Raw genomic sequence first — 22,540 nt, forward strand, 5'->3', positions numbered from 1 at the left:
ACACACACACACTGACTGTCCCTCAGATTTGCCAAAGATAATAATTCATTTGTTCATGGTCCATCATTTATTACGTATCCTATTATTAAAAAAAAAAAAAGAACTTGAAATTTCCGACATAGTCGGTTTCACCTGATTTATTATATGTTATTAATGAGTGTGGGATTCTTATTTTTTTTTATTTAAATTGGTACATATTTGTAATTGACAACTTAGGTACTGAGAGTTGTGCTCCTTCCAGCCGCGGGTTGTTTCCCGGAAAAGCTCCGTGTTCTTGTCACTATGTGTCACTGTGTTTCAGAACCCAGAGATCAGAGAGAGACGAGCGGGAAAGAAAAAAGCGGCCCGCTGCGCTGTCGCCTCTCAAATGTAACACGAAATGTGGCACAAACACCAGTTTTTAGCCAAATACTTAAGAAAACACCAGAATTGAGCGAGACATCAGGAAACCTGCCCCCCAGACTGCGGTTTGCGGGTATCTGAACTTCAACCCCCCCCCCAAGCCAGCAAACGAGTATCGAACCCCGACGAGTCCGCAACAGTCAATTCAGAAATGACGGGGCTTGTGACGTCACATTTCCCATGCCACACATGCGCAGGAACGCCAGCGAGCCAGCACGCCTGCACACCAACAGTGGAGACGTGTGGTCGTTTTCTGATTGAAAATGGTTCGTAAACTGAAATTTCACGAGCAGAAGCTCCTGAAGAAGGTAGACTTCATTAACTGGGAAGTGGACAACAACCTGCACGAGGTCAAGGTGCTGCGCAGGTTCCGCATCGAGAAGCGAGAGGACTACACAAAGTAAGCGCTTCCGCCTTCTCATTCTACTTTCCTCGTTTTGCTTTTTCGGCATTTGTAGAAGTGAGTATGTGATGTCGTAGGTTCGGGTGTACAGTTGCAGCTGTAAGACTTATTACATACAAACAGCAAAACAGGCTAAACATTATTGTTCACGTTGCGTCATCATGGGCGCCGCCATGACGGTTTGTTCACGCATTACGCATGCTCACACGTGCTACTCATTGCGCATGCGCACGATTAAGACACATGGTCCTCAGTTTTCTGCTGCACAAGTTGACTTTAAGCAGTGCAACAAGTGTAAAATGAAATTAATCATCCCCCAATATCAGAAAAGAGCTGATAGAGGAGTTTTATGGAATTACTGAGTAAATTGCACATACACACTTACACCACATATGTACACATTTTTTAAAGCTTTGTCTTTTAAGTATAACAGTATGTGTTTGAATTGTTGGTATCATAATAATTATAACCCATGTATATAGCAGTCAAAATAGCTGCAGTAGCGAGTAACCGTGCAGTTCGACCGGATCGTGATCTAACGGGGCTAGTCGATGTGGACTAAGTGAGAAAATATGAATTTGCGTGAGAAGATGGAAAACTATGGTTCTTTCTTTGATAACCTTACGACAAGGCAAGGACCAGATGCAGAGATGAAAGTGATGAAGTCAAGTGCGCTGTTGCTGCAGCACTGCGGAAGTGCGGAGCAAACAGATGGCTAGCTGCTAAGGACGGCACAGGATGTGTATCGCTGTTTGTGCGAGTATTTTTAGCACGTCAACACATTCACGGTTCTGTTTATAAATGTTTTTCTTTTCTGTCGAGTTCTCTTTCCGCTCAACTCCGTTGAGCACTTCTCTTTAGAACTGGGTTCAGCATTAAGGTCCACCATGGGTTCTTCACCAGCCCCTGAACGTCTCCCGTCCACCTCTGTAGGTACAACAAACTGAGTCGCAGCGTGCGGGAGCTGGCCCAGAAGATCAGGGACCTGGACGAGAAAGATGGCTTTCGGACCCAGGCAACCGCCTTGCTGCTGGAGAAGCTGTGAGTCTGGCAAAAACAGGAGACGCGGTGGCCAAGTGACCGAGAGGTCACACATTTGGATCCCAAAAGAGGGGCTACTGATGTACCCTTGATTAAAGCTCTTGACCTGTTCACTGGATTTAGTTCAGTACAATTTCATGTGTGATATAGACACCAGTGAGCAGCAGGGGATGTAGCAGTTAGAGAATGTTCTGGCTTCAAACCACTGCTCCTACCTTGTTAGCCTTGATCCAGGTACAGGGGATGAATTTAAAAAGAGAATGCTATGTGTAACTTTGCATTTACATATTTAGCAGTTGCTTTTCTCCAAAGCAACTCTATCTAGTGTTATCAGCCCACACACCAGCTTATTCACCGTGGTGACACTGCTAGATACACTACTTACGCTGGGTCACTCATCCATAAGTCAGTGGAACACACAACTCTCTTTGTCACTCACACATTATGGATGAACCTGAACAGCATGTCTTTGGAGTGTGGGAGGAAACCAGAGAAAACCCACGCAAACACGGGGAGAACATTCAAACTCCACACAGACTGAGCGGGGATCGAACCCACGTTCTCTCGCACCACCCAGGCGCTGTGAGACAGCAGTGCTACTCGCTGCGCTCGCGTGCCTTTGCCCTTGTAAAGTGTGTGTCACGTGCGTGGATGGGTTGAGGGGGCAGCAGTAAAGATCAGAAGGGCTGGAAAAACATGATCGCTGTTTTCCTGCACCTACTGCGCTGAGCTGTCTGACTGCTTTGATCAGTGAGGCAGCAGCAGAAAGACCTTTTCAACTGTGATTTGTATGATGCCTCTTCACACAGGTACAGCATCGGCCTCATCCCTACCAAACAGAGCCTGGCCCTGACCGAGAAGGTCTCCGCGTCGTCCTTCTGCAGGTGAGTAGATCTCCCCCCTCAGCAGCCTTCTGGAAATGCGCTCCACCTGTTTCCTCTAGTTTTCCTTCTGTCTGCTCCACACATCACCTGGTTCCTCTTCCTCCCACGACTGCCATATAGGAGGCGTCTTCCCTCCATCATGGTGAGCCTGCGCATGGCTCAGAACCTGAAGACAGCCATCACCTTCATCGAGCAAGGCCGTATCCTTCATTGAGGCTTCAGCTGCACTTTGAACTGTGTACCTGTGCTTGTATCTTTCTTAAAACATTTGACGTGGTCTAGACGTGCACATCCTTGACCTTGTTCTAGATATACGTGTGGGACCAGAGATTGTCACAGATCCCGCCTTTCTTGTCACCAGGTTTGTTCTTGTCCTTTTTTTCCCCTCTTTTTCTTAGTTTTGCTCTGTGTGTCAGTGGAAGACACAGTTTAGCCCTTTGGCACAGTTCTTGGTTCCGCCTCCACTCTCTACTACTTCTCGTTTTTGTTCCAGTGCCCACTTCCTGTAATGCTGTTTCAAGTAAGGCTCTGCTGACACGAATACACACGCACACACGAACAGAGCAGACACATGTGCAGCACCAACTGGGGCTTTGAACACACTATGCGATCCAGCTGTGCAGCTTTTCACACTGATTTACGCAATGCTCGCAGGAAAGGTGCAGAATGGCGTAGGGGGTACTGCTGTTATCGCAGGATGGTTTTGGGTCGCCTCGTAAGGACATGGATGGTCAGAGATGTTACTGCTGCTGATCGGTATCATTCGGTAGCGATAGGGAGAGGAGAGATAGCAAGGGCAGGGAAGAGGCCATCTGTTTTGCAGGGTTGCACAAGAATGGTTGCAGAATTTCTGAGAAACCCGGGTTAGTTTGCAATACAGGAGCAGCACGATGAGGGAGAGGTTCCCTGATGGAAGTACAAAGGTCACTAACACACGGAGTACAAGCTACACAGCTCATCCTCTCTCCGGCTGACACCCCCGACTTATTTCTAAAAGGTGCTTGCAGGGTTAGGGTTGGCACACTGTCGCTCACACTGATTTACCCTTTCGTATTGCAGCGTAATTTTTCTTGTACCAGATCAGATTAAATACCTTCAGGGTAATACTGGAGGAGGTGGGATTCAAAATGGCTCATCACCTTCAGCTAGAATTTTCTCAGGATGGAATCAAACTACAGTCTACGGTGAATTAAACACTAGACATAGTGCTTTAACTTAAAAGGCTGTGAAAGTGCTGGAATTGTTGTGTACTTATTTTGAAGGAGAACAGTGTGTGGCAGTGCTGCTTCCTGTTTGCATGGCACATAGCGCCCACTGCAGTTTAGCAGCGGTACAGCAGCACTCTGCCAGCCAGTGACATGGACACATGTGTTTCAGAAATATGGAAGACTTTGTGACCTGGGTGGACTCCTCCAAGATCAAGCAGCACGTCATGAACTACAACGCGGAGGTAGGGTGGTGATTCCAAGTCGTGGAAGGAAATACCAAAGGGGCCACTGACGTGAAATTCACTTTAAAAAAAGTCTGTTCCATGCGAGGGGGCCATTTTTCCCCGAGGTTCGCGCTCAGCAGAGCAGGTTCATCTGGCCCTCTGTGATGCTCTGTGTTCAGGATATTCATCTCTCTAGAGATGACTCGGAGAGCAAAAAAAGATATGAATCCGGGCGCCGGGGGGAAGTACACATCCACTGTGACTTCAGAACACAAAAGTTTTTGAAAAGTTAATATTTGCACGCAGGAACGTAGAGGTTGGCTGTCCGTCCGTCCTGCTGGTATGCAGCTTCCTCCCAGACTGAGTACTTCTTTCTCTTACACTTCCAGAGAGACGACTTTGACCTTGTGGTGTAAACGAACCAAGAGAGCAGCAGTTTCCTCCCCGTTTGGGGGAAACGGAGCGAATGATGTCGGATCCCGATTGCATGAAGAACTGATTCTCTTGGATTTTTTTTTTTTAAATTAAAAAAAAAACACTATTTATAGAGGAATAAAGTGCAGTGGCAAGAAACTGAAGACTTTCACTTTATTATACTGGAGTGGAGCCTCCAGACTGGAGCACTTTTCTCTCTCTTCATTATCGCAGAGCTCATTTTATATTTTTGTAATGTTTTCAAAATAAAGTCAATATAATTTACAGTGCAAGGATCCATTGCAAGTTCAAGGTGTGGTTTTCTCACTGTGCTCATTGACCTCCTCATGCTCCAATACACCCAATACACCCCTTTGCACCCTTGATCAGTAAATGGGTGGTTCTGTCCAGAACTCCAGAAGGCTTGAGTGCCAGGCTAAAGAGGTGCAGCTGTCCACTGCGCAGCTCACTGTCCTCAGGCAGTATATTCACGCTGTAAGTGGCATTTCACAGCCACTGAACCACACAAAGACCACTCAACACTTGCACTGCCTCACCTCACACAAGTGTTTCTACTCAGACACACATGGTGTAGAACAATTAAAGCTCTGCTGGGCAACTGTTAATAAAAACATCTGTATATTACAGTTAATTACACTTAAGAGTGATTGACAGCCAGAAATACCCTTGAGAAGGATGTACAGAACTGGGCTGCAGCACTTGCACGCAATCTTGGCAAACGTGCTCGGCCCTCACAGCCACCAGAAACGCACATAAATGATGAGGGTGATGAAGATGACGGCACCGGCAGCCAGCTTTGCGTACGTGGATCTTGTGTTCAGGTACTTCGCGTCACTGCGGTACTTCTTCGAGAGGCTGGACAGGTTGCTGGCCTTGGAGTCCAGAGCTGGAGAGAGAACGTGGATAAGGCTGAGAGAGGACGCCGTATGTGAAACTGGGCTCACTGTAAAACCCCGCCCTCCTTCCTCTGCATGGAGCAGGTGCCAAAGTGTCGACAAGTAGAGCAACTGTCCATGTCCAGAAGAAACGGGAATTATAGGCGCTGTTGGGAACGGTTACCCAGGGGCGAAATGATGCATCTGTCACCCTCTCAGAAAGCGCTAAATGCCCCATCATGGTGGAGAACATCTGGATGAGCTCACCTGAGAGGGCCTCTCCTCGCTGCAGCACCTCCTCGATGTTGGCCACCATGATCCTCTGCACATCATGCAGCTCTGTGTTAATGCTGCCCAGGTTCCTACGTGCCCTGCTGTCGATGTACGACTTCTTTGTCTTCTGGATGTAGGTGTCTGTGGAGCAGAAGACAAGAGTGAGGACACCAGCAGCAAGCAGAAGGTGGAAAGCGATGTAGATTGTCTAGGAGGATGATGATGACTACATAGAGCCGGGAGTTCTCATTAACGTGCTCTAACAACAGCAGGGACTGGAGAGGGACTCCGTGGGTCCGAAGTGAGCTCTTCAGACACTGTGGTTAAGGGAAGCGCTCACTGATGTGCACCAACTCCCTCTGGGTGTGGTTTTGGCATTTTCACTGGTGTTTCTGAGAAACGGACTGCTGCCTCGCCCTCACCGAATTCGATGAAGGAGTACGGCCGGGACACCGTGGGCACCTTGTTCCCGTACTGCTCGTGGAACTCTGCCTGCAGGTCCTCCAGGTAGGCGAAGGCCAGCTTCTTGGGGAAAGCCGCCTCACACAGCGCCAGGTAGCACACGCCGTGCTCGATCACATAGCTGGGGCAGAATGGGGAGGGGGAGGGGGAGGGGGATGGGACAGACTTGAGTGCCGCGCAGCATCACGGTCCACAGGCGGTCCGCGAGCGCTCGCCTTCACTCACTGGAAGGACATGGATCCGGCCTCCAAAGTGCAGCGGTTGGGGCTCTGCTCGTTGAGCTTGCGGAACAGCTGCTTGGCCTGGCTCTGGTACTGCTGCAGGTCCCGACCCGACTGCGAGGAGGAGGGAGATGGGGACGCGTCACAAAGCTCGCCGTGCAGGTCGTACCACGAGGCACACATTTACACAACGCACCGCCTTCAGGGGACACAAACCTACTGGAAGCAGGTCGGAGGGACAGAATTAGCAGCGAGACAGGTGGACATGTGTAGCAGTGCGCAAACACACACACAAGATCATGACAGGAAACGGGGACTGTCTGAGGCAGAAATGAAAGGAAAAAATGACAGAAAAAGAAAACGGAAGAAACGAGCGCACTGAGCCAAAAAGGTCTCTCTTTCACGCTGCCCCTGCGTTTTATTCCACTTGTGTTCTGTTCGGTACTTGTTTACGCCTCCAGTCACTCAGTAAACAACTAGCAGCAACACGCTCACAGTGAGTGTGACACTGACTCGGCCGCGCAGGCAGCTTCAAGCGTCAGAGCTCAAGATGAGTGAGAACAGCGCCGGAAGCGGAACCTGTTCGTCCTCCTGCATGGAGGCGGCGAGCGGCAGCCCGTCCGCCACGCGCGCGATCATGGTCAGCAAAACCATTGCGCTCCTGGTTCGGTTCGGTTCCCTCGCAGGTACACACACACACACACACAGAGAGAGACTGAGCGAGCCGCGCAGCACCGACCTCCCGACACCAGAATAGCGGGGCGCTGAGCTGGCCGGAAGTGCGTCACTGAGCCGCGTTCTTCCGTGCCATTGGCTACCTGGAAGGCTTCCGGGATGCGTTTCGTACCAATCCGGCGAGTCCTCCTCACCGCAGGTGTTCAGCAGTCTCTCTCTCTCTCTCTCTCTCTCTCTCTGTCTCTCTCTCTCTCTCTCTCTCACACACACATACACACACACAAACAAAAGCACGTTTTACTTGTTGATTTTACTCTTATTCATTCAGCAGACGCTTTCCTTCAAAGCGACGCAAAGCTCAGGGCAAAGAAGTGCACTTCTCACTGCAGACGAAGAGTTATAGCTACAGACAGACACGTGACTGCCGAAGCGCGCGCGTTGTGTGTGTGTGTGTATTATGATGGCCCCCAAGTGTGGGCACTTCACTGTAGACGCGGCTGCCCACACCTTTCCGCTCCCCCACCGTATTTAAGTTGGCAACAGACAGTGTGTGTTCAAGGCCTTCTTTGTCCTTCTCCGAGTGTAAATAAACCCTTCCGGAAGTAGGAAAGCGGGTGAAAATCCGCTCACGAGACCGTTACAGTTACTGGTATTGCAGGAATGGGGAGTGAGAGCGCACAAATATTCATTTAGATTCTGTAAGAATGGCCAAAAAAGCGACTTCGTGTTCATGTACTTGGCGCGCACACACAGGTTTTCGTGGGTTCAAAATACTCACAGTGGTCATGTTTCCGCCCGGTTTCGAACCGGGGACCTTTCGCGTGTGAGGTGAACGTGATAACCACTACACTACGGAAACTCGACGTGGGAAGCTTTCTCGATACAGGCTTTTCACAAAGCACGACTATGCATTTAATTAGTATTTACTATGGTTTAATTTATAAATCACTATTTGTGGAAAAAAAATTCAAATGATTTACCAATGGCGGTTAAAGTAACTGTCAACCAGTGGTGGCATGATAGTGGTGTGTGTCACTCTTACGGCGTCACATAAAGTCATCGTTTAATATAGGACTTAACTGTTCAAATCCAAAAATATGTGGCACACATCCTGTAGGTGGACATTTCAAAGAAACTGCAGTAAAAACTAAGTGAAAAAACCTGAAGAGTCGGTCGGCCGCAAAGCTGCAGTACCAGCAGTACCAGACTGGGGTAACAAATAAAAATCACTTGGGGGAAAAATCTGTTGTATCATTTCATTTCTTCTTGTATTTTTATTCAGTATTTGTAACTGCTGTTAAGTAGCTGACGGGTTTCAGCTAAATAATAATTACAACTTTAAATAGTAAATAAGTATACGACGAGCAATTAAAGATAAATCTGGTATGCAACATAGGTTTGTAGATGAAGTAGAGATTTGCCCCTTTATGTCAGTTCAGGGCGAGAACCTTAATCGCAAAGAGAGGGAGCGCAGCGCAGGAGGTGGGATTCAAACCCAGACCCGTCCACTGTAGGCCTACGTGATAACCGCTACACTACGAAACCTGCTGCCACGGCGCTCTTTCACTGTTCATGCAAATAATGCTTAAGTATCAGGATTACGAGCAAGCGAAACGTATTTTAAGTTGAATTTTAATTGAAACATGAGAAGGGGCTGAACTCTTCGCGCTCGGTTCTCGACTAGCTGGGTCTGGAGGCCGTGACGCCTCGGGGCAACGCAGTGTTGCGAGCGCGCGCCCACGCACGCACGTACGTTTCGCCGAATATCTCCCGGTGCGGGGATCGACTGCTCACGTCTGGTCATTATCTGTCTCGAGCGGCGGTCCAGCGGGGGGCTTCAAGACCACCGGGCAGAGGAGAGGACGGAGCCTCCAGGTGAGGGTCTGAAAGAGCCCTTACGCAGCCTGCAGGGAGCCGTCTCACACACTTTGAACACCATTTACGCCCACTTTACACACTCTACTTATGATCTCAGTGCAACGCGGTGCTGTTCTGACTTGTTTATCACTGTCTGTCTGTGTGTCGTACAGACCGCCCTTCCCTCATGTTTCTCTCCTTTCGTTGCTATTTGCTGCTCCTGCTTCCGGCGATCGACTCTCTCGTTAACTTAAGGTTTTGCTTCCTTTTCCCTTTTCCTCTCGTCCTCCTCTGCGCGTCGCGCTTCTCCAGGCTGCGGCTCAGCTGTGGTTCTGCTTCCGGCTGCGGTTCTGTTTCCGGTTGCGATTGTGTCCCCTTCGGGGGTGGCGGGGTCGGGGGGTTCCCCGTCTCGGGGGTGCGGGGGCAGTGTCGCCCCCTGCTGGTGGCACTGGGTGTCTGTCGCCCCGTCCTCTCCCATGGGGGGTCGCTCCCTGCTCCCGCTGCGCTGCTCCTGGGGGGTCCGTCCGCTTTCACTGCGTGTGGTCTCCAGGAGGAGGGGCAGCGCCGTCCGCAGGCCTCCTTTGCGGGACGGAACACGTCCCTGTCAAGACCTGCCGGACGCCGACACAGCGCCGATGCCCAGCTCACGTACGTGTTTGTGTCCGTCCTGCCGCCCCCCGGCATGGCGTGTGCGTGCGTGCGTGTGAGTGAGTGAGTGAGTGAGTTTGCGGCAGCTGTCGGGTTGCTGCGTGTCACATGGAGCAGCACGTCCCCGTTTGCTCCGACTGGACCGCGGGGGGGAACCTCATCCCTCTCCGCCCACCTGTGTCTCTGTAGGTGTGAACTTACTCTGCGCAGGGTTCTTACGGGGGGGTGCGTCGGTCAGTAGGGTGCGACGGGGGGCTGGACCGTTCCTTCCGAAGAGCCTGCTGAGCCCCAGAATGATGTCGAGCACGGGTGCACCTGCCTGCATGGACGAGGGGGAGTGTCTTAGTATGCAAATGAGCGTGTATGCATCACAGGCACACACATGCGAGCGGGTGCGTGTTTGGTCACACGGCACCTTACCTAATCCGCCCACACGCTGCGTGTGCCGCGTTCCTGCAGGAGCCCGGAGCGGGAAACACAGCCGGACCGCACTTGGTGTCACACTGAATCACTCGAGTTAGGAGGTGTGTACTGGGAGCTGTGGGGTGGGCTGTGTGTGAGGTGGGGGTTGCGTCCGTCCCGGCCCTCCCCGCCCTCCCAGGGCCGCTGTACCGATGCGTGCGTGTCCCAGCAGAGTGTGGTCGGGGCGTGGTGTGGAGGGGCGTCGGAGCGGAAGCCCGAGCTAATCTGTGGCGCACTAACACACCAACATCTGTCTCAGTCTGAGCGCCCGCCTCACCCCCCGGGTATGCCACACACACACACACACACACACACACACACATACCCTGCTGTGGGTGATGGGATATGGTAAATTCTGCCCCCCTTCTGCAAATAGGATGAAGAGCTTTGTGCCGTTGCTCCTGCCTGGTTGCCCCCCTCCCTTATCCTGTCTGTGCCCCTGTGTGCCCCCTGCAGGTTGGCGTGCGATGCCCAGCGGGGGGCCGTGGGAGTGAGGTGATGGGCTGCACCTCGGCCAAGCAGGTGTCGGCCGTGCCCAGCGAGGACGATGCCCACGGTAAATCCCGCGGTAACGGTGACGCGCTTCCTGAGCCTTCGGCAGCAGGGAGGGAAAGACGCTGTGTGTGTGTGGGAGTGAGAGAGTGGCTGAGCTTGCAGGAGACAGCGGTGAAAACCGGTGTCAGGTTAACAGTGTCAGTTATAACAGTAACGCTGGACGGAGCATCGCTGGGGGTGGGGTTGGGGATTGGGGAGGGGATTATGGGATGGATTAGGAATTAAGGGCAGTGCAGCAGAGCAGCAACGGGCAGCTTGCGCCTGATCCCACTGCTGGGTGGCTGTTCCTTGAAAGCCAGGTCAGCTGGGGGTTGGCAGAGTCTCTGTGGGTGTGGGGAGCTTTTTGTGTGTGTGACCCCCCCCCCCCCCCCCCACTCCAGTTTTTGTGAAACACATTTATCATGTAAGACCCCCAACAGATATGTGCCATTAAACAGATTAATTGTTGTCAATGTGACGTTCAGAATGACGTGGGGTTTCGTGTCCATCTCCACAGAGCTGTGGACTGGGGGGGGGTCGGTTCAAAATGCTCTTTTCCATGTAACTGTAGAGGCTTTGAGCTCCGGCTCGGCCCTTTCCGCCGGAGTTTGTGTGTGTGTGTGTGTGTGTGTTTGCGCGTGTCCCACCCTCTCACCTGAATTCCACTCATTGCAGTCTGTCAAATGCGTTTTTCTTTCTCTTGCAATGTGTCGCATTCCGGCTCACGTTCCCACTTCCACGGAAGATGCGCCGCCGACCCACAATCCTCGGCGCTGTCACTTCACCTGTGGCATCGGCACTCATTTCTGTCTTTCCTTCCCTGCCCCCCCCCCCGTTCCAGATGAGTACAAGGCGAAGGGGCTGGAGGAGGTGAAATACGCTGGAGGAGAGGAGGACCAAGTGAAGTCCCGCAACCAGGAGAACCTGGTGAGGGACTGATAGACACACACACGATCTCCCGCGCTCAACCTCCCCACTCCGCCCATTGAATCCGGAACTCCTGTGTGAAGAAACAGCAGTGTGTGTGATTGCCTTCCAGGAGAAGAGCAGTGTTGCTAACGGGAAAAACCGAGAGGATGCAGGACTCAATGGAACCAAGTCCAAGTGAGTGTGAGTGAGTGTGTGTGTGTCTGTCTGCTAAGAGAGTACACAGTTTTAAGTGTGTCTGGGCACTTCTTTCTTTGATGCTTCAGAAAGTGTGTTCTGCACAGTGGCTCCGGTGTCCAGTGCTGTGTTTATACCCACACGCTGGAGACAAAGAGCATTAAATGGACACACAGGCCTTTTCTGAAGAGGAAGCAGTAACTGAGTCCCAGCTCATCTGGTCCATAGAGAAATTATTTCATTGTCATGACTGCTGTTGGTTCCTTTCCGGAAGTTTCTCTACACACAGTGTTTTTGTCAGTATACTTGTGCATTTCTCCCAGAAAAGACCCTGATCATCATTCCTGTTCACCAGTCAGCACTTTGTTTGAAAAAGCTCACAAGGGCAGAGTTAGTCGAGATGTCCTTGCAGCCTGTGCATCCCTCCAGTGTCCCTCAGTCCAGCATATCACTGGTCCAGTTGCATTCTGAGAAACTGGAGTCACTTCCTGGTTTAACAGTCAGTTGTTTAGATTTGACTTGAACAAAATCTGAGCACATCTCTGCATCACTGGGACATGGAAACGGCACTTTTCTCATGACGGAAATCTTGTCTCCTCAGCATCCACACCTCAGAGAGCCAGCAGGAGTTCTTCAGGATGCTGGATGAAAAGATCGAGAAGGTGGGATGGGGTGTGTGTGGGGGGGGACTCTGTGACCAAGACAGAACAACTAGTGTTACTCATTCAGTTCCTGCTCAGCGCTGTACACAGGGAGCTCCAAGATGAGTAGGAAACATAGGCATTTACCTTGTTTGTCAACACTGATGCTCCCACCCCCCTCCCCCCCAGGGACGGGACTATTGCTCAGAGGAAGAGGATGATGTCACATAGCACCATTCCTGCCACGTCGCCCAACCACCCCGCCCTGGCACACCAGTAACAGTGAGCGCTGTTCGAGCTCCAACAGACCTGCTGTCGAGGGACAGACAGAGCAAGGGAGAGAGCGACTCAGACACGCCCCAACCACAGAGACTGACAAGTGCAGCCATCTGTCACGCTTCCTCCCTGTGTAACCCTGCCCTCGAGTCTTTCTGCTTCCTCTCTCACGTTCCTCTAGTGAATGAGCAGCACGATGGACGGGTCCCTCCTGCCCACGTCCTCCGCCGTGCCAACGGACTAAATCGCGGAGAAGACTGATGACCGATGAACCGAGCGGACCAGGTCACACGAGAGGGAACCCACAGCGATGGTGGAACCTTTTTTAAACAATTGTTTTCAAGGTTGTTTCTACTGTCTCCATCCTTCTCGTCTCACTTCTGTTAGTGCTGCTCCGTGTCCCCGGCTGTGTCTGTGTGTCCTTCCATTCTGTACACTGGCACTGCATCAGAAAAACGCGCGCGCTTCTCAGCCATACTGTAGAATAAGCGTGTACGCACTCCAGCATCAGCACCATCTGATCTCTCCACAACATCAGCAGACTTGAGTCCAGTGGGCAGAGCTCGTCCCAGGGGTCCCTGACTTTACCTCTGTCCTCACCCTTAGTGGGCTCTTCCTTTTCTATTCTTTTGTGTTTCTTTTTGTATTAAAATAAAAAATAGAAGCAAAGTGTACATGCACCTGTTTGTCTGGTCACTGAGCGGCCCTGTCAGTGCAATAGTGTCATAACTTCCCAAGACACTTTGTCCACTCTGGGGGACATAAATATTTAAGTGAGTCTCGCAAACTGTACAACCTACATCACTGAGTCCTAGTGCACCTGAAAGAGGACATTAAATGATGAAATCATGTCTTTGTGGTGAAGCTTGGACAATTTCTTATAAATGCCAGGAATGTTTCCCATAGCCTTTCTCTGCTTGGTCTCAAGAAGATATGACCTGTGTCCAGTCTCCTGTCTGCTGGACAGAGAGCAGCACTGCAACCAAGACATATCGGACAGCACCTAGGCAGCGGACTGTCGCCCCATCGTATTTATTATGTGTCTCTACACACAAAGACAGAAATACAGGGCTATTCACATTTGGCACCATCGCAATACCTTAGAACAGGTATGTACTCCGTGGCCATCAAGGTCGGGGTGCAGGGTCGGGGCTAATCGACCGTTTCTGGCAGATTTGTGGTAAAGCACAGTGTGGGTCAACGTTTGTCCCCAGGAGACAGAGTGCTGACTGCGAAGGCACTTCGTAGCACTCGAGATACATCAGCCCTCCCGTGTTTGTTGGAGTCTTTCTCAGAGGAATGTTCCAGCGTAGCTGGCGTTCAGCGTAGTCGGCGCTTGCGATGCTGACGGCGACCCTGGTCCTGGATGTCTACAGGGGGGTCAGGGGTCAGTAGGCCATCGCAGAGCCGTTGGTACACCAGGCTGGAGTCAGAGGCCACGGCACACAGCAGCATGGGGTCTCGCAGGCTCAGCACAGAGCGTAAGCTGGAACACACACACACACACACACACACACACAGAGAGGTGCCGCTCTGTTGCTGGACTAAACAATCCCAGGGAAACATCCAGCTGAAAGAACGCTAAGTTCACAGCTACAGGAAATGCACACCGTGTACCTGCTGACCCCCGGTGTACCCTGTTCTTACCACCTGTGGGTGAGGGTCCTGTTCGCGGGCAGCGGCAGCACCACCTGGGGGGGGTCGCCGTCTTTCTCCCGGCCCTCCAGCAGCACCACCTGGAGCTCAGGGCTGCCCCTGCTGGACACGTCGTGCCACTGCCGCACTGGCATCACCAAGAATATCATCATGAGCACCGAACCAACGGTGAAAAGCGCTCAGTGGCACCGCCGGCTGTGTGGACGTACCCTGCGTGAGGTCCAGATACACCAGGAAGGCGCAGTAAACCTGGGCCTCGTCGCCCACCTGCAGGGCCATCATCTCCTCGTACTGCAACAACAGGACCGGGCCGGCGGGACAAGAAAAAAAACAGAGAACTGTCAGTGTTTGGTGGACTACAATACAACTGGTACTGGCTACTAGAATTATGTGATAAAAAGCACAGTGGAAAGTGAATAGTACTAAGAACAAATGGGGGGTGTAACGGGAGCACTTTTTTACTTAGTCATACAGATATACTGCTGAGAGCCGGGCAGGGAGGGAGTCGCCTCACTCTCCGTGTCCCACCCTCACCTCAGTCTGTGTGTTTTCAAATACCCTCCGTTAAGAACTGACCCACCTTCGGGTGCTGCAGCATCCAGTTACCGAGAGGCGGTCGCTCCTCATCCGGCCCCTCTGCCGACTTTTCCACATCAGTCATATTTCCAAGAATTCGTACTGGAAACACCCGTTGTTTCCCGAATTCATCCTTCACTTCCGCCGCAGCGCAGCCACAACCGGATGTGACCGGCGGACCAACGGGCTCGGTGGGAAACGTCAAGCGGTTTTCAGTTCCTGAGAGAAAACAGACCCCAAATACCCAGTGAGCGGCATCCTTCTTAAAACGCATTGTGCACTTTCACACACATTTGAGTGCTTTTCGCTTTGTGCGGCCATCCAGGTTCTTCAGAGCAGCATCGTCTGCTCAGTTTGAGCACTTTATAACAGTGCAATATAAGGACACCGAGTGTAATGTCACGTAAGAAGAGCGCGCTCCCCGAGCAGTGTTCCCACTCGCCAGTAGGGGGCGGTAAAGTCAGCAAATGTCACCTGTCCGTCAGTAAAATGTTACTATACAGGCGTCCATCGATTTATTTAACCTTTCTGCAGGTTCTGTAAAATTGAAGCCAGACGACAAAGCCATAATAATTTCATTTTAAATTACTGAAAATAAAAAAAGTCTGTCGCCAGCACAGTTCAATGAATCATGTCCAGAATCTTCAGCTTCCGACCGCTGTCGGTTTCCTTCACATCTACACGATCAGCAGAGGCGAAAGAAACAACCGGCGCCTCGATTGTCAGATACAGCTATGAAAAACGAGAATTGTCTGAAATATCAGCGGAGCGGGACACTGAGGGACACTCAGGGAGGTGTGGTGAGCCGAGGAATTCCCTGAAGCGCTCCCGCCCCCCCTCTCCGTCTGTCTGACACTTGCTCATGGACCGCCCCTCTGTGACTGACCCCACCCACCCCTGGCCCCACCCTCGGCCCCGCCCCCAGGGAGAGCCCCTGTACGCCCCCCACCCCACCCCGGAGTCCCCCGGTCAGTGTGAGGATGACTCTGCCGTGGGCTGCGGGACTCGGGCTGCTGTCCGCACTGCTGGTGTGCGCGCGGCCGGAGCGCGCGCCCCCCGAGTCCCCGCTGCTGCCCCCTAAGGTGATGATCGCCATCCTCGTGCGCAACGCGGCGCACAGCCTGCCCTTCTACCTGGGCTGCGTGGAGAGGCTCGAGTACCCGCGGGACCGGCTCGCGCTCTGGTGAGGCACGGCACGCGCACTGCACACGCGCTTCGTACACACACTGTACCGTGCGCACACTCGGCACTCAAACCGGTATTCGGACAGTCGGACGAGCGCCAGTTCTCGCCCCAAGTGTCCGGTACGTGATGATGGGCTCGTGCGGAGGGGTGTGAACGGGCAGCCGGGGTTCAGTTGAGCGTCTGAGGCTGGAGGCCCCCCCCCCACACCCCTAACCCCCCGGAGGCTGAGCGCGAGACGATGAGCGGGACTGACAGGAGACCCGCAGTCATGCGGACACTAATGTGAGCCTGAGCAGATGTGAGTGTGAATCAGAGCGTGACAGACCTGAGCCTCACACACGCACGCGCGCGCGCGCACACACACACACACACACACACACACACACACACACACACACACACACACACACACAGAGCTCTCTCTCCTGCGGTCTGGGGTCCTCTGCACCTGCACTGCTGTCAGAAGTGTCCTGCAGGTGGCGCAGTGATTGAGGACACGAAGGTTGTTGGTTCAAGCTCCACTGGGGATACTGGTTACTCATCCTTTACTGCAGCACCGATACCACGATACCACGCTGTGCAAATGAGTCCAACACTGTCAGTGAAGTTGGACTAAAACATCAGGTCATCAACGCAGCCATGACAACAGGAGGAACCTGACCGTCGCTATGGAAACCAGTGTTGTTCACTCGGAGAGGACAGTGCGATGAAGGGAGAGAGCGAACTGGAGCTCCTGGACGAGGCACAATTCCTCTCGCTGTGCTGTGAAAGAATGTGGGGGGGGGTGCCCCGCCTTCTCCACCGAGTGGACGGTGAATCCCAAGTGGGTTTCGCACTGGGACATCGCAGCATCCACAGGTGTGCTGGACCCAGGTGTACTGCTGTCTCCACCTCCCGTCCATCTGCTGTGGGAGGAACCTGAGCCAAAGGCACGTGTGTGTGTGTGTGTGTGTGTGTGTGAGAGACACCTTTCACAGCCTTTTTGTCCGTCAACATCCACAGCCCAGTTAGCTCTCAGCGTGTTGATTTTGTGTGACAACGCTACTGCTGACTGGGGTCTCTGCAGCTGATTAGTGTGTGTGTTTGGTTAGAATCTGAGTGCTGGCACAGTGTGACCCAGCGGGGGTCTGTGCTGCTCACCCTCCCTGGTGAACATGCATGAGCGCATGACCAGGCTGAGCGTTCATCACACACACAGGTAACACACATGTTTCTCATCACTACCCGCTCTAGAGGCTTGACGCAGCACTGTGGGGCTTTTAACGGCCACATTTAAACGTCCCCTGTTGCCATGACGACTCAGGACTTGCTTGGTGGGGTGCCCGCGTGGTCCCGCCCCCCCCGGCCAGTGACAGCGTGACCGCTGAGCTCTGATTGGTCACGGTATTCCTCACCTTCACTTCATCTGATGCGGTAAACAAGATCCCCTGTGGACACAACACCCCACCCCCCCAAGCCCCGATGCCCCTCCTCCGCGCAGGGTGAAGGTGGTCATTGGTAGGTGCGGAGGAGTGGGCGGGGCCTCACACGTGGCATGCAGACGGGGCACCGCGAGAGCGAGACTGTAAGCTGTGGTGGACTTCAAAGTGATGGCCAAGGGCAGGAGATCAGCAGGACTCGCTGATTCAGCTTGACGATGACACCGTGACACACACACCGACACCATAACACACACACTGACACTGCACACAGCAATACAAACACAGACTGAACATGTTTACACACTCTGTACACTGACATACTTACGCTCCACACCGACTCCTGGGGTCCTCAGCACCGTCCTCCTCCACGTTGGGACAAGACTGCACACACACACACACACACACACACACACACACACAGAGGAGCAGGGCTCCACATGAGGCCCATTCAGTCTGGAGAGAGGAAATTGTGTGGCCTGGAGACAGAAAGCAGCAGGACGATGTGAGGAATATGAAACAAGGCTGTACTTCTCTGGGAACACAAACGTGCTTGCACACACACACACACACACACACACACACACACAGTGTGTGGGCAGCACTATAAACTGGTTAATGAGTGAGACCTGTGTATGGTGCCACTTTTAAATTTGGACTGGGGGACACACTTGTAGAGCTCATACGATGAACTGCAGTAATTAATAAGAGTAAAACACACGTGTCGCTGACGTGGCCCGGTCTCCCGCAGGGTGGCGGTGGACCACAGCGTGGACAACAGCACGGCCATGGTGCTCGAGTGGCTCAAGAGCGTCCAGGCCCCGTACCACTACGTGGAGTGGAGACCCCAGGAGGAGCCGCGGTGAGTCCTCCCAGCCAGCGGGGGGCAGCGCAGCGCTGCTCCGGCACGGCTGCGAACGAGCCCGTCTCAGAAGCCCACGCTGGCAGAGAAGGAGCACTGACACGGTAACCGCCCCCAGGTCGTACGCGGACGAGTCGGGACCTAAGCACTGGTCCAGGTCGCGGTTCGACCACGTGATGAAGCTGAGGCAGGCGGCGCTGAAGGCGGCCAGGAAGCAGTGGGCCGACTACCTCCTGGTGAGACCTCGCTGCCCACGTCGCGGCATTATTACACCTTCGTTTGTCATAAAGGGTCGACGGGTGAGGCGTGCAGCGACATAGCGGTTAAGGAACTGCTTTCCGTCTCGCAGTTCGCCGATGCCGACAACCTGCTGACGAACCCGCGGCTGCTGACACTCCTGATGGCGGAGAACCTCACGCTGGTGGCCCCCATGCTGGAGTCACACACGCTCTACTCCAACTTCTGGTGCGGCATGACCGCAGAGGTAGCGGTGCCCCCACTCACCTACCCACCCACCTTTACAGTCCCGAGTCTCGACGCCTCCTCACCACTGGGCTCCGCCCCCTCTCCCCGCCAGGGCTACTACGAGCGCACGCCCGACTATGTGCCCGTTCGCCAGTGGAGGCGCGCCGGCTGTTTCCCGGTTCCCATGGTGCATTCCACCTTCCTGGTGGACCTGCGACGCACCGCCAGCCGCGCCCTCGCCTTCCACCCCCCCCACCCCGACTATAGGGGGGCCTTCGATGACATCATGGTCTTCGCGTTCTCTGCGCACAAGGCGGGTCAGAGACACCGGGGGGTGCCACCCGTCGCTCACCTGTGATGCGCTTGTGAGGGTGGGAAGGCGGAGTGGGGGCCATTTGCCCGTGTGACTCGCAGGTGGGCGGAGTCCTGGGCGTTATGGGATGTCGGCGGTGGCGGTGAAGTAGCAAACGGGGATAATGGGAGCCACATGGGGACGTGCAGTAGCCGTTTGAAGTTTTACACCGAGGCTGGTGGTCTATGATGGGAAGGAACCAGCAGGGAACCCAAGTGTGTGTTTGTGTGTGTTTGTGTGTGTCCACGCAGGCATACAGATGCACGTGTGTAACCGGGAGCGCTACGGCTTCCTGCCCGTCCCCCTGAAACCCCAGCAGAGCCTGGAGGACGAGGAGGAGAGCTGTGTTCACACCATCACGGAGGCCATGGGTCAGTCGCTCTTCGGTGCCTTCGCAGCTCACCAGGTCCAGGTCCTCCAGTGCAGTCCACTCCCCCTACTACACCTTGCTTTCCCCAGTAGGGTCCAGTCCACCCAGCACAGTCCATGCTCTTTTCCCCCAGATGGGGTCCCGCCTCTTTCGCAGACTCCTCAGTCACCACACAGTTATCCATGTGTTCGACCGGTACGGTCCATCCCCTCTCGCACACCTGACAGATGTAACACTTCTCCGTGATCGCAGGGTTGGACCGTGGAGCGGAGAACAGCGGGAGGACCCCGTATCTATATAATCATCACCGCAGCGTGAAAGTGTCCTTCAGCGTCAAACAGAATGAGGGTCGATGCCCTCTGCGGCGCAGTGTTTTCCCAGAATGCTCTGGTGTCATTTGCACTCATACGTCATCCCAGCAAATTATTTTAATTTTCGTACGAAACAGCATTTCATCCGGATCATCTGGAGCGAATTACGACTTTTAATGAACGAGGGAGAAAACAGCTCAGAGCTTTGAAATTATTCTGCAGTAAATATTTTTAAAATGAGGTTATGAATAATAAACGCACCAATAAACTCGCCCCCTCCCTGCAGTGGACCACGCTCTGGAGCCATCGCGCCACCTGCACACCCCCCCGAAGGCCCAGGACACCATTGGCTTTGACCAGGTGCCGTACAAAAACTCCAAACACCGAACTAGAGATTGTTTCCTCGCTGATGAGATTCCCGTCCGAACTCTGCTAATTTGCATAGCGGTGTCATGTGATCGCTGTTCTCTTCCTCCTCCTCCCAGGTGTTCCTCATCAACTTGAGACGCCGCACACAGCGCAGGGAGAGGATGCTGCGCACGTTGGCCGTGCTGGGGATCCAGGCCACGCCGACCGATGCCGTGGACGGCAAGTATGCCTCCGGCTGACCGACCTCCGCCCCCATCGCCTCCATCGCCTCCAACCCCCCAACAGTACCTGACCCCCCCCCGCCCGCCTCTCCGCCAGGGCTCTGAACGGCTCTCAGCTGGAGGCTCTGGGCGTGGCCATGCTGCCCGGCTACAGGGACCCGTACTCGGGGCGCGAGCTGACCCGCGGAGAGGTCGGCTGCTTCCTGAGCCACCACCACATCTGGACGCAGGTGCGGGTCACGGTCGCGCGTCGTATGAAGCGCGGGACGAAGGAGCGCTGCCCGTGTTTGTTGCCCCCAGGTGGCGAACGAGGGACTCCGGCAGGTGTTGGTGCTGGAGGACGACGTGAGGTTCGAGCCCCGGTTCAAGAGCAGGCTGAGGGACGTCATGCGGGACGTTGCAGGCCTGCAGCTGGACTGGGACCTGATGTGAGGGACGTGGGCCGACGGGTAGACCCCCCCCCATGGGTGAAGCGGCGCTCCGCTGAGTCCTGTCCCCCGTCCCCCGCAGATACGTGGGCCGCAAGAGGCTGCAGGAGAGGAGCTCCGAGAAGGCGGTGCAGGGTGCGAGGAACCTGGTGGAGGCAGGCTACTCATACTGGACCCTGGGCTACGCCCTCTCGCTGGGGGGGGCGCGGAAGCTGCTGCAAGCCGAGCCCCTGGGCAGGATGCTTCCCGTGGACGAGTTCCTGCCCGTCATGTTCGACAAGCACCCAAAGTGAGTGAGAGACATGCAGGGGACAGAGAGGAACCTCCAGTGTAGCAGAAGGAGCTCTGTGTGTGTGTGTAACTGTTCTCTCTCTCTCTCCGCCCCCAGACAGCAGTACCTGGAGCACTTTGAGCCGCGGGACCTGCGGGCGTTCTCCGTCGAGCCCCTCCTGCTCTTCCCCACACACTACACGGGCGAGCCGGGCTACGTGAGCGACACGGAGACGTCCACCATCTGGGACGACGAGGCCGCCGGCACCGACTGGGATCGCGAACACACGCGGCGGAGATGGCAGGAGGGCCAGGGCCGGCTCCGCCCCCCAGGGCCAAACAGCGCCGCCGCCGCCGACAGCCACAATGAGCTCTGATCCCGGGAGGGAGACACGCGCAGCAGGCTGTGAGCATGCGTGCGCGCACACACACAGCGGGCTGCAATCACATAAACACATACCGTCTTGGCTGTTTTACAGCCGTGTTGCAGTAAATCGTGGTACTGGGAAGCGTTGTGTGGGAACAAGGGATCATGGGAAGACAGGTGAAGGAAGGACCAGAGCAGCTGTGAAATACCTTTCCAGATTTGTGCAGGAGGCGATGATGTAACTTTGAAATAAAAGTTTGATCTCAAACTTTACTTTAAGGTTCGAGAAGTTCTTCAGCACACAAGTACGCCCCCTGCTGCTCATCCTGGGTAATGCACTGCCTGTGTGTGTGGGGGGGGGGGGGGGCTGGATGTCACTGTGTTGCTGCATTGCGCCCTCTGCTGGCACACAGCCCCCACGGCAGCGGATCCATGCAGTGAGTACCTGTGTGTGTGAGAGAGAGATGTCTTTGTACACGTCCCTAATTGATTGGATTCCTTCGGTGCAATTATGTCCTATTGGAACCAGATTTGTCAGCCGAGTTTAGTGTAAAACCAGTAAAACGCACACGACGTAGCAGCCGTGCAAGACGACCGTGTTGCGTGAGCCACGTGACAGTCGGCCCAAATAATGGTATCATTCATCACTGCGCCCTTAAGTGTTGTGTGCGTGTTTTCTAGTGACTATACCTATGAGTAATCTCGGTGTATGACCATGTTTGTGCCGTGACTCACTTTTCCTGGGAAAACTGGGCAGGGACACACCTGAGGCATTTGGACTCCTCATTCCCTCACCTCACCTGCCCTGAGCTGTTCGGGTGTGTCTCCTCGGGCTCCTCCACACCCCGTGCTCCACGCAAGACGCAGGGAACCTGGGCGCGTGTATGTGTGCGCGGGCGTCCGCGCGCGTTTGAGCAGCAGAGGAAAACAGGTGAGCACAGGGGTTACGAACCAGACCCAGAACTTGACCAGGTGAGACTCTCCCGGTGAAGGTAGCACCGTGTGTGTGCGTTTGTGAGAGAGACAGCGGTAGTGTCAGCCAGCCCGGGCCGAACCAGAGGTTGA

The 22,540-nt window shown here is 54.0% G+C and overlaps 5 protein-coding genes and 1 non-coding gene across 10 annotated transcripts; 3 read left to right on the forward strand and 3 right to left on the reverse strand.

Moving 5' to 3' along the window:
* The first annotated feature begins 594 nt into the window (after nt 1-594).
* Nucleotides 595-5,298, forward strand: imp3 (IMP U3 small nucleolar ribonucleoprotein 3). The gene is made up of 7 exons (XM_018731388.2): nt 595-802; nt 1,739-1,846; nt 2,656-2,730; nt 2,851-2,930; nt 3,040-3,091; nt 4,108-4,180; nt 4,552-5,298. Exons 1-7 carry the CDS (start codon nt 666-668, stop codon nt 4,576-4,578), a joined length of 552 nt encoding a protein of 183 aa, XP_018586904.1. The 5' UTR covers nt 595-665; the 3' UTR covers nt 4,579-5,298.
* Nucleotides 5,299-5,308: 10 nt separating this feature from the next.
* Nucleotides 5,309-7,269, reverse strand: LOC108921731 (vesicle-trafficking protein SEC22b-B-like). 2 transcript variants are annotated; one of them, XM_018731386.2, is made up of 5 exons: nt 7,008-7,269; nt 6,433-6,542; nt 6,168-6,328; nt 5,740-5,886; nt 5,309-5,483 (listed from the first exon to the last, which is right to left on the reverse strand). In XM_018731386.2, the coding sequence occupies exons 1-5, from the start codon at nt 7,080-7,082 to the stop codon at nt 5,329-5,331; spliced, it is 648 nt and encodes a 215-aa protein (XP_018586902.1). In that variant the 5' UTR covers nt 7,083-7,269; the 3' UTR covers nt 5,309-5,328. The 2 variants fall into 2 exon arrangements, with proteins under 2 accessions (XP_018586902.1, XP_018586903.1); XM_018731387.2 differs by having other exon boundaries at nt 5,332-5,483; nt 6,208-6,328; nt 7,008-7,161.
* Nucleotides 7,263-13,267, forward strand: LOC108921733 (uncharacterized protein C1orf21 homolog). 3 transcript variants are annotated; one of them, XR_001965084.2, is made up of 7 exons: nt 8,847-8,978; nt 10,527-10,626; nt 11,446-11,531; nt 11,644-11,708; nt 12,310-12,370; nt 12,539-12,631; nt 12,807-13,267. XR_001965084.2 is itself a non-coding variant. In XM_018731390.2 (6 exons), exons 2-6 carry the CDS (start codon nt 10,569-10,571, stop codon nt 12,578-12,580), a joined length of 312 nt encoding a protein of 103 aa, XP_018586906.1. In that variant the 5' UTR covers nt 7,263-7,302; nt 10,527-10,568; the 3' UTR covers nt 12,581-13,267. The 3 variants fall into 3 exon arrangements, 2 of the variants coding, with proteins under 2 accessions (XP_018586906.1, XP_018586905.1); XM_018731390.2 differs by lacking the exon at nt 8,847-8,978 and adding an exon at nt 7,263-7,302 and having other exon boundaries at nt 12,539-13,267; XM_018731389.2 differs by having other exon boundaries at nt 8,848-8,978; nt 12,539-13,267.
* Nucleotides 7,890-7,962, reverse strand: trnav-cac (transfer RNA valine (anticodon CAC)). The gene has a single exon. It is a non-coding gene; the product is annotated as a tRNA-Val (tRNA).
* A 602-nt stretch (nt 13,268-13,869) lies between the features above and the next one.
* tsen15 (TSEN15 tRNA splicing endonuclease subunit) lies at nt 13,870-15,007 on the reverse strand. Of its 2 annotated transcripts, none has more exons than XM_018731036.2 (4): nt 14,862-15,007; nt 14,491-14,572; nt 14,273-14,408; nt 13,870-14,111 (listed from the first exon to the last, which is right to left on the reverse strand). In XM_018731036.2, exons 1-4 carry the CDS (start codon nt 14,940-14,942, stop codon nt 13,946-13,948), a joined length of 465 nt encoding a protein of 154 aa, XP_018586552.1. In that variant the 5' UTR covers nt 14,943-15,007; the 3' UTR covers nt 13,870-13,945. The 2 variants fall into 2 exon arrangements, with proteins under 2 accessions (XP_018586552.1, XP_029105258.1); XM_029249425.1 differs by having other exon boundaries at nt 14,276-14,408; nt 14,862-14,982.
* An 882-nt stretch (nt 15,008-15,889) lies between these two features.
* LOC108921427 (procollagen galactosyltransferase 2-like) lies at nt 15,890-21,668 on the forward strand. The gene is made up of 12 exons (XM_029249382.1): nt 15,890-16,040; nt 18,212-18,322; nt 18,441-18,558; nt 18,672-18,806; nt 18,900-19,104; nt 19,391-19,510; nt 20,107-20,180; nt 20,306-20,412; nt 20,508-20,640; nt 20,711-20,838; nt 20,921-21,127; nt 21,227-21,668. Exons 1-12 carry the CDS (start codon nt 15,943-15,945, stop codon nt 21,483-21,485), a joined length of 1,695 nt encoding a protein of 564 aa, XP_029105215.1. The 5' UTR covers nt 15,890-15,942; the 3' UTR covers nt 21,486-21,668.
* Nucleotides 21,669-22,540: the final 872 nt, after the last annotated feature.

Source organism: Scleropages formosus, chromosome 25 (genome assembly GCF_900964775.1).
Source record: "Scleropages formosus chromosome 25, fSclFor1.1, whole genome shotgun sequence".
NCBI classification, from domain to species: domain Eukaryota; kingdom Metazoa; phylum Chordata; class Actinopteri; order Osteoglossiformes; family Osteoglossidae; genus Scleropages; species Scleropages formosus.

Excerpts from the sequence above, each read along its gene's own strand:
- imp3 (XM_018731388.2), top strand. The coding sequence starts at position 666 with ATGGTTCGTAAACTGAAATTTCACGAGCAGAAGCTCCTGAAGAAGGTA. Across the intron at positions 803-1,738 it reads AAGCGAGAGGACTACACAAA|GTACAACAAACTGAGTCGCA; the intron begins GTAAGCGCTTCC and ends CCACCTCTGTAG. Across the intron at positions 1,847-2,655 it reads GCCTTGCTGCTGGAGAAGCT|GTACAGCATCGGCCTCATCC; the intron begins GTGAGTCTGGCA and ends CTCTTCACACAG.
- LOC108921731 (XM_018731386.2), bottom strand. The coding sequence starts at position 7,082 with ATGGTTTTGCTGACCATGATCGCGCGCGTGGCGGACGGGCTGCCGCTC. Across the intron at positions 6,329-6,432 it reads GCCGGATCCATGTCCTTCCA|CTATGTGATCGAGCACGGCG; the intron begins GTGAGTGAAGGC and ends ATTCTGCCCCAG. Across the intron at positions 5,484-5,739 it reads GCGAGGAGAGGCCCTCTCAG|CTCTGGACTCCAAGGCCAGC; the intron begins GTGAGCTCATCC and ends TTCTCTCTCCAG.
- tsen15 (XM_018731036.2), bottom strand. The coding sequence starts at position 14,942 with ATGACTGATGTGGAAAAGTCGGCAGAGGGGCCGGATGAGGAGCGACCG. Across the intron at positions 14,573-14,861 it reads GGATGCTGCAGCACCCGAAG|TACGAGGAGATGATGGCCCT; the intron begins GTGGGTCAGTTC and ends CTGTTGTTGCAG. Across the intron at positions 14,409-14,490 it reads GTATCTGGACCTCACGCAGG|TGCGGCAGTGGCACGACGTG; the intron begins GTACGTCCACAC and ends TGGTGATGCCAG.
- LOC108921427 (XM_029249382.1), top strand. The coding sequence starts at position 15,943 with ATGATCGCCATCCTCGTGCGCAACGCGGCGCACAGCCTGCCCTTCTAC. Across the intron at positions 18,807-18,899 it reads GGTGCGGCATGACCGCAGAG|GGCTACTACGAGCGCACGCC; the intron begins GTAGCGGTGCCC and ends TCTCCCCGCCAG. Across the intron at positions 21,128-21,226 it reads ATGTTCGACAAGCACCCAAA|ACAGCAGTACCTGGAGCACT; the intron begins GTGAGTGAGAGA and ends CTCCGCCCCCAG.
- LOC108921733 (XM_018731390.2), top strand. The coding sequence starts at position 10,569 with ATGGGCTGCACCTCGGCCAAGCAGGTGTCGGCCGTGCCCAGCGAGGAC. Across the intron at positions 10,627-11,445 it reads CAGCGAGGACGATGCCCACG|ATGAGTACAAGGCGAAGGGG; the intron begins GTAAATCCCGCG and ends CCCCCGTTCCAG. Across the intron at positions 11,709-12,309 it reads CTCAATGGAACCAAGTCCAA|CATCCACACCTCAGAGAGCC; the intron begins GTGAGTGTGAGT and ends TTGTCTCCTCAG.